General features: G+C 46.0%; 1 protein-coding gene across 1 annotated transcript in view; it reads left to right on the top strand.

Annotated features, from left to right (window-relative positions):
- clcn1b (chloride channel, voltage-sensitive 1b) overlaps positions 1-17,500 on the top strand; it is a 53,982-nt gene that overhangs the window by 33,381 nt on the left and 3,101 nt on the right. Inside the window, exons 9-24 of the mRNA XM_076279596.1 lie at positions 286-411; positions 1,727-1,811; positions 3,413-3,514; positions 3,878-3,962; positions 5,890-6,045; positions 9,438-9,507; positions 9,726-9,836; positions 10,156-10,369; positions 12,438-12,571; positions 13,109-13,293; positions 13,657-13,726; positions 13,878-13,880; positions 14,394-14,476; positions 15,345-15,389; positions 15,568-15,672; positions 17,199-17,285. Of these exons, the coding sequence (XP_076135711.1) occupies positions 286-411; positions 1,727-1,811; positions 3,413-3,514; positions 3,878-3,962; positions 5,890-6,045; positions 9,438-9,507; positions 9,726-9,836; positions 10,156-10,369; positions 12,438-12,571; positions 13,109-13,293; positions 13,657-13,726; positions 13,878-13,880; positions 14,394-14,476; positions 15,345-15,389; positions 15,568-15,672; positions 17,199-17,285 (1,661 nt within the window). The remainder of the gene's footprint in view (positions 1-285; positions 412-1,726; positions 1,812-3,412; positions 3,515-3,877; positions 3,963-5,889; positions 6,046-9,437; positions 9,508-9,725; positions 9,837-10,155; positions 10,370-12,437; positions 12,572-13,108; positions 13,294-13,656; positions 13,727-13,877; positions 13,881-14,393; positions 14,477-15,344; positions 15,390-15,567; positions 15,673-17,198; positions 17,286-17,500) is intronic.

The following is a 17,500-nucleotide window of genomic DNA, read 5'->3' as shown; positions in this document are numbered from 1 at the left end:
GAATGTAAGTGCGTGCGGTTGTGTTTATGAGACAGTTGCAGATCTGGCTCAGTGTAACTGCTCTGTATTCAGCTCCTAAACTGATGTTTCCTTTTGCTCCAGACTCCTCCTGTGCCAGACCTCCTGTTCCGTCCGAGAGAAGCTTAACTTTCTCCCCCTTTTTTCCTTGTCTTTCTGCTCTTCTTCTTTCCATCTCTCTTCCTTCCATCTCTCCTCTCATTATCCCTCCCTCTCTGCCTCCTCTCCTTCCCTCCTCCATCTCTCTCTCTCTCTCTCTCTCTCCAGGAGTCTTGTTCAGTATTGAGGTCACGTCCACCTACTTTGCGGTGAGGAATTACTGGAGAGGGTATTTCGCCGCCACTTTTAGCGCCTTTATCTTCAGAGTGCTGTCAGTGTGGAATAAAGATGCTGGTGCGAACATGCACGCACACACACACACACACACACACACACACAGGGAGACACACGCACATACACATATTATACACATACCCACGTCATATACCCACACATTACAGATGACATTTTGACATTGAAAAAATCTTCAAATTGACACAAATCCATGGAAATCCTTTAAGTTCAAGCAATCATGCTTTTAATTTTTAAATGGTTATTATAAAATACATGCAATTTTTTTTTAAATACATGCATTATTTTTTTTTAGATATTAGTGTCATCAAATAGTGTCATTTGTACATTTCTTTGCCTTTGACTTTGACTCTTTGGCTATTTTCATCAGGAAATGTGTTTAACATTCCTAATCTTTATATGATATTTGTAATTGTTTCATTGCACTGAAATGGTAGCTTGTAAAAAGAGAAATAATGACCTGCACACATGCCTAACGATAACTTCAAAGACAACTGTAACTATAACAATATGAATGTCCACATTTACTGTACCAACAACAAGAGAACTCTCAGAAATGCTCATTAGTGTGCTGTCTACAATTCTATGCATTCTAATTTGCAGGGTTCCCACGAGTCATGGAATTTCTGGAATATCATTACATATTGGAAAGTCTATTCCAGACATGGAAAGTCAGGGAATTTTATAATTTTTGGTGCAAAGTCATGGAATATCTGGGAATTTTGTTGCAGCAGTTTAAAGCTTACTTGCCAAAATATATTAATACATGAATATTTCCACGCAAAATTGGTGTTTATCAGGTTATTAGCTTTATTGCTTGCTTGAGTAGCCCAACTTTGTTTATTCAATGCCCTTTTATTTATGTCCCGCTATTAAAAAGTAAACACTATGCAGCTGCTCTGAAGTCATTGGTTGGTATACTATACCATTCATTATATAGTAAGTCATGGAAATTCAGATTTTTTTGTTAGGGAAAGTCAGGGAAAAATCATGGAAATGTACATTTGATTTAGAGTGGGAACCCTGAATTTGGCTGTCAGCATTGTTCTATTGGTCATGAAATCCCAATGATGGGGACAGTGATCCCATTGATGTCGTTCTTTGTGTTGTTAGTATAGTATGCGGTGGACATTGGCATTATGATTAGCTGGAACGCTATTGAAAGCTGTAGTTTTTGTCATTATCGATGTAGTTATCTTTGGCAGTGTGGACGGGTCTTAAGCACAAGTTTTGGTGTCAGTGCGTGAGGCATGTTCTAACGTTCTAACGTTCTAACACCCCCCCACCCCCCCACACCTTCCTCTGTGTTTCCAGTCACGATCACGCTGTTCTAACCCCCCCCCCTCTGTGTTTGCAGTCACCATCACCGCTCTGTTCCGCACAAACTTCCGCATGGACTTCCCCTTCGACCTTCAGGAGCTGCCTGCGTTTGCCATCATTGGGTACAACACAGAGCTGCCCCCACCACACACACACACACACACACACACCATCATTGGGTACAACACAGAGCTGCCCCCACCACACACACACACACACACACCATCATTGGGTACAACACAGAACAGCACCCAGCCCCATCAACTCACCATCCACACACACACACACACACACACACACACACACACACACACACACACACACACACACACACATTCACATTTAGCAAGGAGTCGAAGGAGATTACAGTAAGTTAACAAACCTAAGGTCTGTGTTTTGCACAGGGTCTATGTTTTGCAAATACATAATACTAGGTTGGGTTTTGGTCAAGAAGGGCAACGCTTATTCAATTTCATAGGTCTAATGGTCATAGGTCTAATGGTCATAGGTCTAATGGTCATAGGTCTAATGGTCAGAATACTTTCATTGTACTATTCATCATCTGCTACATACTAACTACATGGAACATGAAGCGTGTTTTACTGGGTTGCCAATAGATCCGTCTGAGCCCATATCAACATGCCTGACACCATAATATAACTCACCATGACTCACCATGACTCACTGGCTATCAACATGTCTGACACACCATAATATGACTCACTGGCTATCAACATGTCTGACACACCATAATATGACTCACTGGCTATCATGTTGACACACTTCTGTATTCCACACTCTCCTCATTGATTAGGGCAGTTCATTGATTAGGGCAGTTCATTGATTAGGGCAGTTCATTGATTAGGGCAGTTTGTTGTCAAAGTCAAAGTCAAAGTCTGCTTTATTGTCAATTTCTTCACATGTCAAGACATACAAAGAGATCGAAATTACATTTCCCACTATCCCACGGTGGAGACAAGACATATTTTACCAATTAGGTCCACAGACAAACATAACATTCAAGTAAACAATATAAAAAGTAAATAAGAAGGTACATACAATGAAGAAAATAAGAGCAGCAAAATTTGAGTTGAAATTGTGCAATTGTGCATACAGTAGACAGTCAATATAATAGTGCAAAAGTCAGGCCAATAAATGGCTGAGGTAGTTCTGTTTGACCTATTGATTAGGACAGTTCATTGATTAGGGCAGTTCATTGATTAGGGCAATTCTTGGTGAGTGCAAAATGTGTGAAATTTCAAATATCTTTTCAATCTGTCTGTCGTGTCGTGCTGTGTTATGCTGCTCTCTGCTGTGCTGTGCTGCTCTCTGCTGTGCTGTTCTCTTCTCTTCTCTGCTGTTCTCTTCTCTGCTGTGCTGTTCTCTTCTCTTCTCTGCTGTTCTCTTCTCTGCTGTGCTGTTCTCTGCTGTGCTGTTCTCTTCTCTGCTGTGCTGTTCTCTGCTGTGCTGTGCTGTTCTCTGCTGTGCTGTTCTCTTCTCTGCTGTGCTGTTCTCTGCTGTGCTGTGCTGTTCTGTGCTGTTCTCTGCTGTGCTCTTCTCTTCTCTGCTGTTCTGTGCTGTTCTGTGTTGAGTGTGGCTTGTCTATCTTACTGTGCTGTTCTCTGCTGTGCTGTTCTCTGCTGTGCTGTTCTCTTCTCTGCTGTGTTGTGCTGTGCTGTGCTGTTCTGTGTTGAGTGTGGCTTGTCTATCTTTCTGTCGGTAGGATCTCGTGTGGGTTTCTCGGGGCGTTCTTCGTGTATCTAAACAGGCAGGTTGTCTTGGTGATGCGGAGGCAAACGGCACTCACACGATTCCTCACCAGACAGTGAGTTCTCTCAACACTATATTACTCCACCATTACTTATTTTTTTCTAATGTCTTTGTGCTTTTGCTCTATTAAGCATGTTGTATTGCATTTGCAACATTGCAGTAAATGTTCTATATGATAAAAGACTGATTTTATTTGATTTGAAATGGAGCACAGAACAATAATGAATAAATATAATTGCAATATAATTACAACCTAAAATGTCTTATTGTACATGACTGTCCTCTGTGAGAATGTTATGACACACTACAACATAGTATTACAACAGCTGCATCACCCCCCCCCCCCCATCACCATTTTGTGGTTACTGTGTGTTTTTGTTTGTGTGTTTTTGTTTGTGTGTGTTTTTTTTTTCTCCAGCCGGTTGATTTACCCGAGTGTTGTGACGCTGATTATCGCAACCCTGACATTTCCTCCTGGGTTTGGCCAATTCATGGCTGGAGAGGTCAGGAAACACTCCCAACTAAAAGCCCACAGCTAGTCTCTCTCTCTCTATCTTTCTCTCTCTCTATCTCTCTCTCTCTCTCTCTTTCTCCCTCTGTCTCTTTCTCTCTCTCTCTCTCTGTCTCTTTCAAATTCAAAGCTTTATTAGCATGACCATAACGTTGTACAGTATTGCCAAAGCATTTGGGTCAAATGCATCAAATGGGGAGGAGGGGGAAACACACAAATCAAACAGAATAATGATCATTGTACAATTATGAACTATGACAATGGAGAAGAGTGTGTGTGTGTCTGCATGTTTGTGTGGGCATGTGCCCATGCGGCTGTGTGTGTGTGTGTGTGTGTGTGTGTGTGTGTCTGTGTGTATGTACATATGAGTGTATGTTCATATTTAGGTCATGTAAGTTTCACATCAGCAGGTCCTTTCATTATGGCAGGAATATCCATATTGAGCAGCAAGGAGGCATTTCTCTTTCTCTCCAGTGAGGAATGAAAGCCTGTCCTCATCGCTCTCTTGCAGGAATTCAGGGAGGACATTTGTCATCTTTTCAAAATAAGTTCTCCTAATGTTAACATATTTTGTGCACTGTGTCAGGAAGTGTATCTCTGTCTCTACTGTGTTTAGGTCACAGTGGTGGCACAGTCTAGTGTCTTTCGGCAGCCATGTTTGTCTGTGCCTTCCCACCTCAATGGCCAGACTGTGTTCACTGAGACTGTACTTGGTCAGTGCGGTTCTCAGTTTTTTGTCTTGAATGTGTGTCAGATAGGGTGATAGTTTATATTCTCTGTTTAAGGCCAAATAGAATTGCATTTTACTTTTTTGTTTGATTTTTCCAGTGGGTTATGTCATTTTTTTAATAGTTTTTGTAATTTGGTTTATCCTAATTTCAGTTGTTTTGAGATTCAGATGCTGCGGTGTCAGTGGGGTGTTAGTGTGTGTGGAGTGGTCTGACGAAATCAAACTCAGGACCAGCTTAGTTAGGGGACATTTTTCTTTGTTCATCTCCTGGTACTGAAGGGCTTTATAATGGAACTCTGTATGGAGGGTCTCAATAGGGTGTTTTTCCAATTTGTTGAAATCTTGGTTTGTAAGTGTGCCCCTTTCTACAGGGATCTGCCGTTTTATGGCACAGTGTGTTTGTGTGTGTGTGTGTGTGTGTGTGTGTTTGTGTGTGTGTGTGTGTGTGTGTGTGTGTGTGTGAGTGAGTGTCTGTCTGGTTTGTGTGTGTGTGTGTGTGTGTGTGTGTGTGTGTGTGTGTGTGTGTGTGTGTGTGTGTGTGTGTGCTTGAGGCTCCAGACCGTGTTGTCTGCAGCTGTGATAGCTGTTAAAACCTTTATCAGCCCCATGGATTTGGGATTAGAGGACTGTATGGTGTATTATCAGCAAAACATGTCATTGATTGCTGCTGTTGTGGTGTCATCAGTGCAGAAAGCCTGTTTTGTGTTACTGTAGGTAGGTCAGTGACTGACCGCTCAGTGCAAAGATGGTATTGATTGTTGACTCCTCCACTTGTGGCAGCTGTGAGATGCACTGATATTGATTAGTAGATGCACTGTTATTGATTAGTTAGATTGGTGGTGTACTGACTGCTTTTATATGCTAGCTCTGTATTAGTGTCTCTCTCTCTTTTGGATACTGTTGTCTTAGTTCAATACTAAACTATAAACTGACTGTGTGTAGTGTAGTGTAGTGTGTGTAGTCTCTCTTTCTTTTGGATACTGTTGTCTTAGTTCAATACTAAACTATAAACACTGTGTGTAGTGTGCACAGCGTATGAGGGGTTTTTCAGCTGTTAAAATGAAGGTGGATGCTTCAATCAGAATCTACCATGTCAATCTGAATGTGGCTGTATTTCTTTATGTTTATACCTAAGTATTATGTGTGTGTATTAGCGTGGAATCTCATAGTCTTCCTCACTCTCTCTCAGCTGATGCCGAGGGAGGCCATTAACTCCCTGTTTGATAACTTCACCTGGACCAAGATAACAGGCCCTGTTTACCCTCCTGGCCTTGGACGATCCGCCGTGTGGCTTCATCCACAAGTCAGCGTCTTCCTCATCCTGTTGCTGTTTTTTGTAATGAAGGTACACTCTTTCTCTCTATCGCTCACTCTTTCTGTCCGTCTTTCTCTCTCTCTCTCTCTCTCAAACACACACACACACACACACACACATATATATATATATACACACTTATCCACACTTATCCATATTGCACACACACTAACACATACACGCACACACACATCTACATACCTCCAAACATTCACATATTCACATAGTCAGTCACAAATTTCTCCTAAAATACGTACATACATAAATGCATGCCCTGAATGTTCCATCTACCTTTCTGCATCATTTATGTAGATGATTACATCAGTATGCATTTAAAGGGCCTATGTAGCAGACAAACAGCACACTAGTGCAGTGCAGTGCAGTGCAGGGTTCATGGTGAAGCTGTGACCCGTAAGCCATTAGTGCCAGCCAGCCACTCCCCAACCACCACCCCCCAAACACCACACTCCAACCACCACACTCCAACCACCACATTCCAACCACCACAGCTACCACCACACTCCAACCACCACCCCCCAACCACCACACTCCAACTACCACACTCCAACCACCACAGCTACCACCACAGCTACCACCACACTCCAACCACCACACTCCAACCACCACATTCCAACCACCACAGCTACCACCACACTCCAACCACCACACTCCAACCACCACCCCCCAACCACCACACTCCAACCACCACCCCCCAACCACCACCCCCCAACCATCCAACCACCACCCCCCAACCACCACCCCCCAACCACTATACTCCAACCACACTCCAACCACCACACTCCAACCATCACCCCCCAACCACCATACTCCAACCACCACAGCTACCACCACACTCCAACCACCACCCCCCAACCACCACACTCCAACCACCACACTCCAACCACCACCCCCCAACCACCACCCCCTTACCACCACACTCCAACCACCACACTCCAACTACCACACTCCAACCACCACCCCCCAACCACCACACTCCAACCACCACAGCTACCACCACACTCCAACCACCACACTCCAACCACCACAGCTACCACCACACTCCAACCACCACACTCCAACCACCACCCCCCAACCACCACACTCCAACCAGCACCCCCCAACCACCACACTCCAACCACCACAGCTACCACCACACTCCAACCACCACACTCCAACCACCACAGCTACCACCACACTCCAACCACCACACTCCAACCACCACAGCTACCACCACACTCCAACCACCACACTCCAACCACCACACTCCAACCACCACACTCCAACCACCACACTCCAACCACCACCCCCCAACCACCACACTCCAACCACCACACTCCAACTACCACACTCCAACCACCACAGCTACCACCACAGCTACCACCACACTCCAACCACCACCCCCCAACTACCACACTCCAACCACCACAGCTACCACCACACTCCAACCACCACACTCCAACCACCACAGCTACCACCACACTCCAACCACCACAGCTGCAGAGGCTGCACAGAGGACCATAAGAATGAGGCAAAACGCATGGGACACCTGTAGATTCGCACATATTAATCATACATACACAAATTCACACTCACACTCACACCCATAATAATAATAATAATAATAATAATAATAATAAGCTTTATTTGTATAGCACCTTTCATACACAGAATGCAGCTCAAAGTGCTTTACATTTGAAGCATGTAACACAATAATAGTCAGTCAGTCATTATCAATCACTTTTCTTCATTGCTGGGGCCGTTCCACTCAGCAACATATAAAAAAAATAGAGAATAACATGTCATAAGACTGGCAGCCTTAACCCTTTACCCCCTAAGGAAGAAACCTTGAGCAGAACCTGACTTAATAGGGGGAGCCCATCTGCTTCTGGCTGGCTGCGCCCTCCAATAGCAGCAGATGTAGAATAATCTGAAAAAGTAGTCTACAGGATAAGACGAGTTAACTAAAAGCTTTCCTGTACAGGTATGTTTTCAGATCTTTTTAAAAAATATTTACTGAAATCGCCTGCTTGATGTACAGAGGCAGGGTGTTCCATAGTTTTGGGGCATAATGGATAAAAGCAGCTTCTCCACTTTGTTTGTGGAGCACTTTGGGTACGATTAAAAGATTAGAATTGGATGATCTAAGTTTCCTTTGTGGTTGATAAGATATTAAAAGCTCAGAGATATATGAAGGTGCTATGCCATTCAGAGCTTTGTAAGTAATTAACATAACCTTAAAATCAATTCTATAGGAAATATGGAGCCAGTGCAGTTCAGCCAACACAGGGGTGATGTGTTCTCTCTTCTTGGTCTTAGTTAAAAGTCTAGCCGCAGAGTTCTGTATGAGTGCCAATTTCTTTAGATGTTTTTTGGGAAGACCAGTGAAAAGTGCATTGCAGTAGTCTAACCTGCTAGTGATAAAGGCGTGAATTAGTTTTTCTGCATCTTGTTGAGTTAAAGAAGGCCGCACTTTGGCAATGTTTCTCAAGTGGAAATAGGCTGTCTGAGTAACTTTACTGATATGGGGCTTAAAACTTAACTCTGCATCTAAGATGACACCGAGGCTTGTTACTTTTGGTTTGACCTGGTGCGCCAAGTTCCCCAGATTACTAAGAACAATATCTCGCTTCAGTTTTGGTCCAACCAAAAGTACCTCTGTTTTGTCATCATTTAGTTTCAAAAAAATGTTGCTCATCCACTGATTAATGGAGGTTAGGTATGCATTGAGCAAAGGCCATCTGGGTAAGTTGGCTCCACAGAAATATACAATTGGGTATCATCTGCGTAGCTGTGGAAGTTTACATTATGCTGACTTATGACGTTTCCCAATGGAAGTCATGTTTTTCAGACACATGACACACACACAAAATCACATGCACAAACACACACACCCATACACACAAACACATAAGACTGACACTTACACAGTAAAGAACTAAAAGTAGCTGTGCAGAATCAGTGTATAATTTATGGCTTTCCATTTTAAATAACACTCTCTCAGAAAGACAGGTTAACACACTGGTCTCACAAGTGTATGTATGTCTGTGTGTGTGTTGTGTGTGTGTGTGTGTGTGTGTGCTGTGTGTGTGGGTGCGTGGGTGTGTGTGTGTGTGTTTTGTGTCATTGTGCTGCAGCTGTATCTGTAAGTGGTTTATGCAGTGAACAGCCTTTCCACAACAGTCTTGACCTTCATCTGACCTTAGCTCAGAGCCCAGATGCTCTCTCCTCCTGCACCACACCAAACATGGCAACAATGTGTGTGTGTGTGTGTGTGTGTGTGTGTGTGTGTGTGTGTGTGTGTGTGTGTGTGTGTGTCTGTCCATGTGTGAAAGAAGAGTGTATTAACATGACTGTTGCTGAAACACATTACCTCATGGCTTGTTCTAACACAGACTGTGTCACTTGTTCTCACTCTGTCATAGTTCTGGATGTCTGCCGTTTCCACGACGATGCCCATTCCTTCCGGCGCTTTTATGCCCGTCTTCATTCTGGGTATGTGATGCTGATGTGAAATGATGTTGGAATTTCATGTTGTCTTTTGCGTACACTAGTCATTTGCAAGTCATGAATGTGACTACTGTTGCAAATTTAGTGAAACAGTGTCTTTCTCACACACACACACACACACACACACACACACACACACACACATACTCATTCGCTCACTCTCTACCTCCCTCTCTCTCCCTCACACACACACACACTTGCAGGAGCAGCATTTGGTCGGCTCGTGGGAGAGATCATGGCTACTCTCTTCCCGAATGGGATTCTTTTTGACGGGATCGTCTACCGCATCTTGCCCGGAGGCTATGCTGTCATAGGTCAGCTGGGCTCGTCTGCTACTCCTCCCTCTCAAGCCCTCCACTCTCCTCTTCTCTCCTCCTTTCCTCTCTTCTCCTCTCACTCAACCTCTCTTCTCTCCCTTCTTTTATCATACTCTTCTAAATCATACTGTCATGTGTGGGTTATCACACTGCACTGCTGTTTTTAAACTTTGTCTTTTGTTTCTCATTTTATTTGAGTTTGACCAAGTGCTGTTTTTTTTCTCAAACATTTTAATTTGCTTCACATTTTTTCTTTTTCATCTCTCTCTCTCTCTCTCTCTCTCGTCCTCCCTTCACCACTACTTTGCTCTGTCAGGTGCCGCCGCCTTGACTGGTGCGGTCACGCACACAGTCTCCACAGCGGTCATCTGCTTCGAGTTGACCGGTCAGATCTCACACATCCTGCCCATGATGGTGGCGGTGATCCTGGCCAACATGGTGGCCCAAGGCCTGCAGCCGTCCCTCTACGACTCCATCATCCAAGTGAAGAAGCTGCCCTACCTGCCCGAGCTGGGCTTCGGCCACATCAGGTACCGGCCACTGTGCTACGCTACGCTACACTGTGCTACGCTACGCTACACTGTGCTACGCTACGCTACACTGTACTGCACATAGCTACGCTGCACTGCGCTATACTGTGCTCCGCTACGCTACACTGTACTGCACATTGCTACGCTGCACTGCGCTATACTGTGCTATGCTACGCTACACTGTACTGCACATTGCTACGCTGCACTGCGCTATACTGTGCTACGCTACGCTACACTGTACTGCACATTGCTACGCTGCACTGCGCTATACTGTGCTACGCTACGCTACACTGTACTGCACATTGTTACGCTGCACTGCGCTATACTGTGCTACGCTACGCTACACTGTACTGCACATAGCTGCCCGAGCTGGGCTTCGGCCACATCAGGTACCGGCCTCAGCTGCACTGCACTGTGCTACGCTACGCTACACTGTACTGCACATTGCTACGCTGCACTGCGCTATACTGTGCTACGCTACGCTACACTGTACTGCACATTGCTACGCTGCACTGCGCTATACTGTGCTACGCTACGCTACACTGTACTGCACATTGCTACGCTGCACTGCGCTATACTGTGCTACGCTACGCTACACTGTACTGCACATTGTTACGCTGCACTGCGCTATACTGTGCTACGCTACGCTACACTGTACTGCACATAGCTGCCCGAGCTGGGCTTCGGCCACATCAGGTACCGGCCTCAGCTGCACTGCACTGTGCTACGCTACGCTACACTGTACTGCACATTGCTACGCTGCACTGCGCTATACTGTGTTATGCTACGCTACACTGTACTGCACATTGCTACGCTGCACTGCACTGCGCTATACTGTGCTACGCTGCGCTGCACTGTGCTATGCTACGCTACACTGTACTGCACATAGCTACGCTGCACTGCTCTATACTGTGCTATGCCTGCTAGACCACACTACACTATACTGCGCTATACTGTGCTACGCTACGCTGCACTGTGCTATACTGTGCTATGCTATGCTATGCTACGCTGCACTGCACTGCGCTGCGCTATGCTATACTAGACCGCACTGCGCTATGCAATACTAGACCGCACTGCGCTATGCAATACTAGACCGCACTGCACTATACTGTGGTGCTATGCTACACTGCACTGTGCTGTGCTGTGCTACACTGCACTATACTGTGCTGCTATGCTACACTGCACTATACTGTGCTGCTATGCTACACTGCACTATACTGTGCTGCTATGCTACACTGCACTATACTGTGCTGCTATGCTACACTACACTGTGCTGTGCTATGCTACACTGCACTATACTGTGCTGCTATGCTACACTGCACTATACTGTGCTGCTATGCTACACTACACTGTGCTGCGCTATGCTACACTGCACTGTGCTGCGCTATGCTACACTGCACTATACTGTGCTGCTATGCTACACTGTGCTGCGCTATGCTACGCTAGACTGCACAGCACTATACTGTGCTGCTATGCTACACTGCACTGTGCTGCGTATGCTACGCTAGACCGCACTGCACTATACTGTGCTGCTATGCTACACTACACTGTGCTGCGCTATGCTACACTGCACTATACTGTGCTGCTATGCTACACTGCACTATACTGTGCTGCGCTATGCTACACTGCACTATACTGTGCTGTTATGCTACACTGCACTGCGCTGCGCTATGCAATGCTAGACTGCACTGCACTATACTGTGCTGCTATGCTACACTGTGCTGCGCTATGCTACGCTAGACTGCACTGCACTATACTGTGCTGCGCTATGCTACACTACACTGCACTGCGCTATGCTACGCTAGACTGCACTGCACTATACTGTGCTGCTATGCTACGCTAGACTGCACTGCACTATACTGTGCTGCTAGACCGCTGGGAGATGAAGGGTTGAGGGCTGTCTCTCGAGTCAGACAGCGAGAGGTACAAATTGAGAGGATTAACAGTGCTAAGCCACCTCGCTCCACTCCTACCTCCCTCCACCCATCCTTCTCCCTCCCTCTCTCTCACACTCTCGCCCTCGCTCTCTCTCACACTCTCGCCCTCCCTATCTCTCTCTCTCTCTCAGCAAGTATAATATATTTGTGGAGGACATCATGGTGAGGAAAGTGAAGTTTTTATCTTCTCAGTCCACGTATCGTGAGGTCAGTAACCTCCTTGAGTCCACCTCTCTCAAGACCATCCCTCTAGTGGACTCCAAAGGTCAGTGTGTGTGTGTGTGTGTGTGTGTGTGTGTGTGTGTGTGTATGTTTGTGTATGTGTGTATGTTTGTGTATGTGTGTATGTTTGTGTATGTGTGTATGTTTGTGTATGTGTGTATGTGTGTGTGTCTGTGTATGTGTGTGTGTGTGTGTATGTTTGTGTGTATGTGTGTGTGTGTGTGTATGTGTGTGTGTGTTTGTGTGTGTGTGTGTGTGTGTGTGTGTGTGTGTGTGTGTGTGTGTGTGTGTATGTTTGTGTGTGTGTGTGTGTGTGTGTGTGTGTGTGTGTGTGTGTGTGTGCGTGTGTGTGTGAGTGAGTGAGTGAGTATGAGAGTACACAGGGGTCAGAAATACAATCAGTATTAATTTCTTGTCTTGCCTTTGTCTTGTGTTTTGCTGTATGTTGATGGATTGTGAACAATAATCATTTGCTTTGTTGTTGGAGGCATTTGTTTGTAACGCCGAAATGAAATATTGATAGCAATTACGCCTTTAGAATCTTACAAACCAGCTCATCTGCTGCATCCTCCCACTTCAGAATCAATGATCCTACTGGGCTCCATTGAGCGATGTGAGCTTCACGCTGCCTGTGATTGGTGGCTTTCGGCAGAGAGGCGGGTCTACTGTCACAGTCAGGGGCTGCACAGCCCTGGGTCAAAGGTCAAGTGGGAGACCTCCTTCACCTTTGTGGACGAGGAAGGAGGAGAGGAGAATGGAGGGAAGGTGAGATGGAATTATCAGCATCACATATAAAAAACATTAGATGCCGTTAAGTCACCATTTTATACGGTCATCATTTTACAAATACAATGCCTGTAAACATTACTTTTTTAAAGATATGTTTTCACTTTGACATTAAAGACATTTCTTTTGTAAATTATTGTCAAAAGAAACCCAAATTATATTGACCATTATTCCATTTATAAAGGCAATAAAAGGGGGAAATATCCAAGGGGGTGGATTCTTTTTGGAATGAGACAGGACACATGAACCAGTGTTGCTTTTAGGCTACAGTATGGCCTGAACTGCAAACTCGTTGCTACAGCAGCTGATCACATTGTGATTTTGGGAAATGTCTCCTCCAAGCCCCCAGAGGAGCGAAATGGACCTCATCCTTCCCCCAAGTGTCCGGACTGTTCCACTAACTCAACAGAGAGTGAGTTTGCACTGTTGCACAAAATGGCTATATGACTTTACTTTAAACTGTTAATTTCAATGTCAATTTAATGTTTATTCATGTCACTGTAAGTCACTTTGGGCAAAAGCTTCTGCTAAGATCTCTAAACATAAACATGTTGGATAAACAGCAGGTTAACGCTTATGTGGACTTTATTATGATCAAAGTCATATATATTTTGTACATCACATTTTATGCAAGACTGTCCTGTCATGGCTTTTGTAGTAGCATTTCATCTGCAATTGTTACAAGAACTCATTTGGCAGGATGTACAGAGAGTTGCAAGCCAAGCAGCATTTTCTGCAGAAGCTTCACCTAAATGATAATGACACATTTTGTGGTATAGCAATAGACTCCAATGACTCCGTTGGCTGGGTGGGGATGGGAGGGGCACTGTGGGGTGTGGGAGGGGCACTGGGGATGAGGGAGGTGGGAGGGGGCTGCTGGGGATGAGGGAGGGGGCTGCTGGGGATGAGGGAGGGGGCTGCTGGGGATGAGGGAGGGGGCTGGGGGTGTGGGAGGGGGCACTGGGGGTGAGGGAGGGGCACTGGGGGTGTGGGAGGGGGCTGCTGGGTTTTGACTCTGGGGGGGTGTGGGAGGGGTGAGGGAGGGGGCTGCTGGGTTTTGACTCTCTCGCTACTTCCAGACCGGGGAGTTCTTCAGACGGTGAGGAGGACCCTTCGGCGACTTTTCTCCTCTTCCTCATCCTCTGGCCAGACTGAAGTCCAGGTGATGTCCCTGATGATGTTACTGCTGAGAGGCTGACTTTCATTGGGGTGTTAACAAAGAAGCACACACGTGTATTTACACACACACATACACACACACACACACACACACACACAAACATGCCCACATACTGCATACTGCACAGTCATAAACAAACTCGAGCAAGCACTCGCACGCTTCCCGACTTAGTTTTTCATTTCTATGGCTTGGCATGGCACAGCACAGACATAGTGCTCTTCATCTTCTGAGCAACATCATCAAGGAGGCAAGCCAGCATGGGTCTTGGCGTCTGATAGACCACTTACCTCTTTCTAGGCTCACAACAGCGAACAAACATAGATCCCAGGGCATGAATTATTCATCCCACTGAAAAGGGTGCTCTCTCTCTCTCTCTCTCTCTCTCTTTTTTTTTGCTGCAGTCATTATTGCAGCGTCTGGCCACTAGGTGGGGAAGTTCTCCCCATTTTGCTTTGGTGTGTTTGTGTGTGTGTGTGTCTCTCTCTAAAGGAGTTGGTCATGAGGCACTCACTGCAGATCACCATCCTCACACACACACACATCTCTACCACCAGGTGGCGTCACACGCCCTTCATGAGATATTTACCAAAGCAAAAACAGAGTGAAATATTCAGAGGGGTAGTTTTGATAATGACGAGACCTAAATGAGTTCTCCTCTTCCCCCCTTCCAGCTATTTATCTCGCTCAGTGTGCTCGTAAGGAAATCCCACAGTGCTGTTAACAGCTTGGAAGTCCTTTTAAATGAAAATAATCCATTTGCACAAACAGCTAGTATCATTGTGTGGCTCTTGGTAGGGGATCTGTTATTGATTGACAATCCTCCCCAATGGTCTCTGCACTTCCTCAACAGGAGCCCCCTCCATCACCATTGGCAGATACCATGACACCCGAGGAGGTAACCAACCCGCCATATCAATACACACGCTCAAAATTGCACTCCGATCAACACCAACACCTGGATCAGCAGCAATTTACCTGCTGTCAATCATGTTTCATAGCACTACTCCGATACGTTGCTCTGATTGGTTGGTTGGTGTGTGTGTGTGTGTGTGTGTATGTGTTGTTTTTAATAGATAAAAGCCTGGGAAGAAACTGAGCTGAACCAGCCAATCAATTTGGATCAGGTCCGTGTGGACCCCTCCCCTTTTCAGTTGGTGGAGAGGACCTCTCTGCATAAGGTGAATGGGGGGGTTCAGGTCTGCGGTGAGGATTTGGGAATTTGGGGGGGGGGGGGGTTCTGAACCTGCATGGTGAGGCCACATGGTGGATATACACAGCTGGAATGGGCACAGTGCAGTGTGTACTGGTTTGACTGGCGTGTGTAACTCAAGCTTGGGTGTGGTCACGTGTTGTGGTGGTAATGGACTGGTCAGAGGGCAGTTGACTCAACTCTCTCACGAGATTTACATGCTGCAGCTGGCCAAGGGGTCAATATCTCTACCAAATCCAATACCATCTTATTATTTACATCACTCTACCCAAACTGTTAATGGAGAACAATTTTACTGACCGCCACTTGGAAGTGTTTTCACGGGTGAATTTGAGCTATCAGTAACCATTCATGTTGAATTAAAGAAGAGTATGTGGAAAATGCAGCATTCAAATGAACTATTAGTTCCAAGTAGCTTGTGGCTGGTGTTAGATAGGAGTGAGTCAGCCGCACAGCTGAGGCCGAATGGGTTGCTTATCCTCTCCCTGGAGTCCTTGATCACCCTCTCAATGAGTCAGACAGGCAGCATGAAACTATCGTCTGGGTAATTCAGATTCACAACAGCTCAGCCTGGCTAGTGAAGGAATCTCACAGGAACCCCAAACACAAGATTGAGCTTCTTGTGTTTGTGTTTTAAACATACAGAACACACAGTTACCTGCTAGTATGATGCTCATTATCTACACTTTTCGTTTCGTACAAAAGTGTCTCACAAATAGGCCTACCTTACGTGTAACAAATAGGCCTACCTTACGTGTAACAAATAGGCCTACAGTACCTTACGTGTAACAAATAGGCCTACAGTACCTTACGTGTAACAAATAGGCCTACAGTACCTTACGTGTAACAAATAGGCCTACAGTACCTTACGTGTAACAAATAGGCCTACAGTACCTTACGTGTAACATGACCATTGTGTTTGTTTCCCTTTCCTCCGCGGTGCAAACTGAGTGGTGGGGGAAACACTAGTGCATTGCAAACTGAGTGGTGGGGGAAACACTAGTGCATTGCAAACTGAGTGGTGGGGGAAACACTAGTGCATTGCAAACTGAGTGGTGGGGGAAACACTAGTGCATTGCAAACTGAGTGGTGGGGGAAACACTAGTGCATTGCAAACTGAGTGGTGGGGGAAACACTAGTGCATTGCAAACTGAGTGGTGGGGGAAACACTAGTGCATTGCAAACTGAGTGATGGGGGAAACACTAGTGCATTGCAATCTGAGTGGTGGGGGAAACACTAGTGCATTGCAAACTGAGTGATGGTGGAAACACTAGTGCATTGCAAGGATGATGGTGGTGATGATGGCAGTGGTGTAGACTAAGAGACATATGGGAGGGGCGGGGCTTGGGCTTCCATTTGTTTCATTAATTTTCTCATTGCCTCTCTCTCTCGCCCCCCCTCTCTCTCTCTCCCCCACTCTCTCTCTCTCTCTCTCCCCCACTCTCTCTCTCTCTCTCTCCCCCACTCTCTCTCTCTCTCTCTCACACACACAGACACACACACTTTTCTCTCTGCTGGGCCTCAGCCATGCATATGTCACAAGCATTGGGAAACTGGTGGGAGTGGTGGCACTCAAGGAGGTAAGTCTTGTTCGGCGATCATTTCCAGCTCTCCCCTCCTCTTTTGATCATCTCCCCCTTTCCCCCTCCTCCCTCTCCTCTCCCCTCCTCTCCTCTCCCCTTCTCCCTCTCCCCTCCTCCCTCTCCTCTCCCTCTCCTCTCCCCTCCTCTCCTCCCTCTCCCTCTCCTCTCCCCTTTCCCCCTCCTCCCTCTCCTCTCCCCTCCTCCCTCTCCCC

The sequence above is a fragment of the Alosa pseudoharengus genome, unplaced genomic scaffold, assembly GCF_046254945.1.
Source record: "Alosa pseudoharengus isolate Yale_2024_CS ecotype anadromous, Long Island Sound unplaced genomic scaffold, YU_APseudo_1.1 YU_APseudo_1.1_scf_12, whole genome shotgun sequence".
Classification (NCBI taxonomy): Eukaryota; Metazoa; Chordata; class Actinopteri; order Clupeiformes; family Clupeidae; genus Alosa; species Alosa pseudoharengus.
The sequence above is the reverse complement of the archived record's forward strand: the minus strand, read 5'-3'. Positions and strand labels throughout refer to the sequence as shown.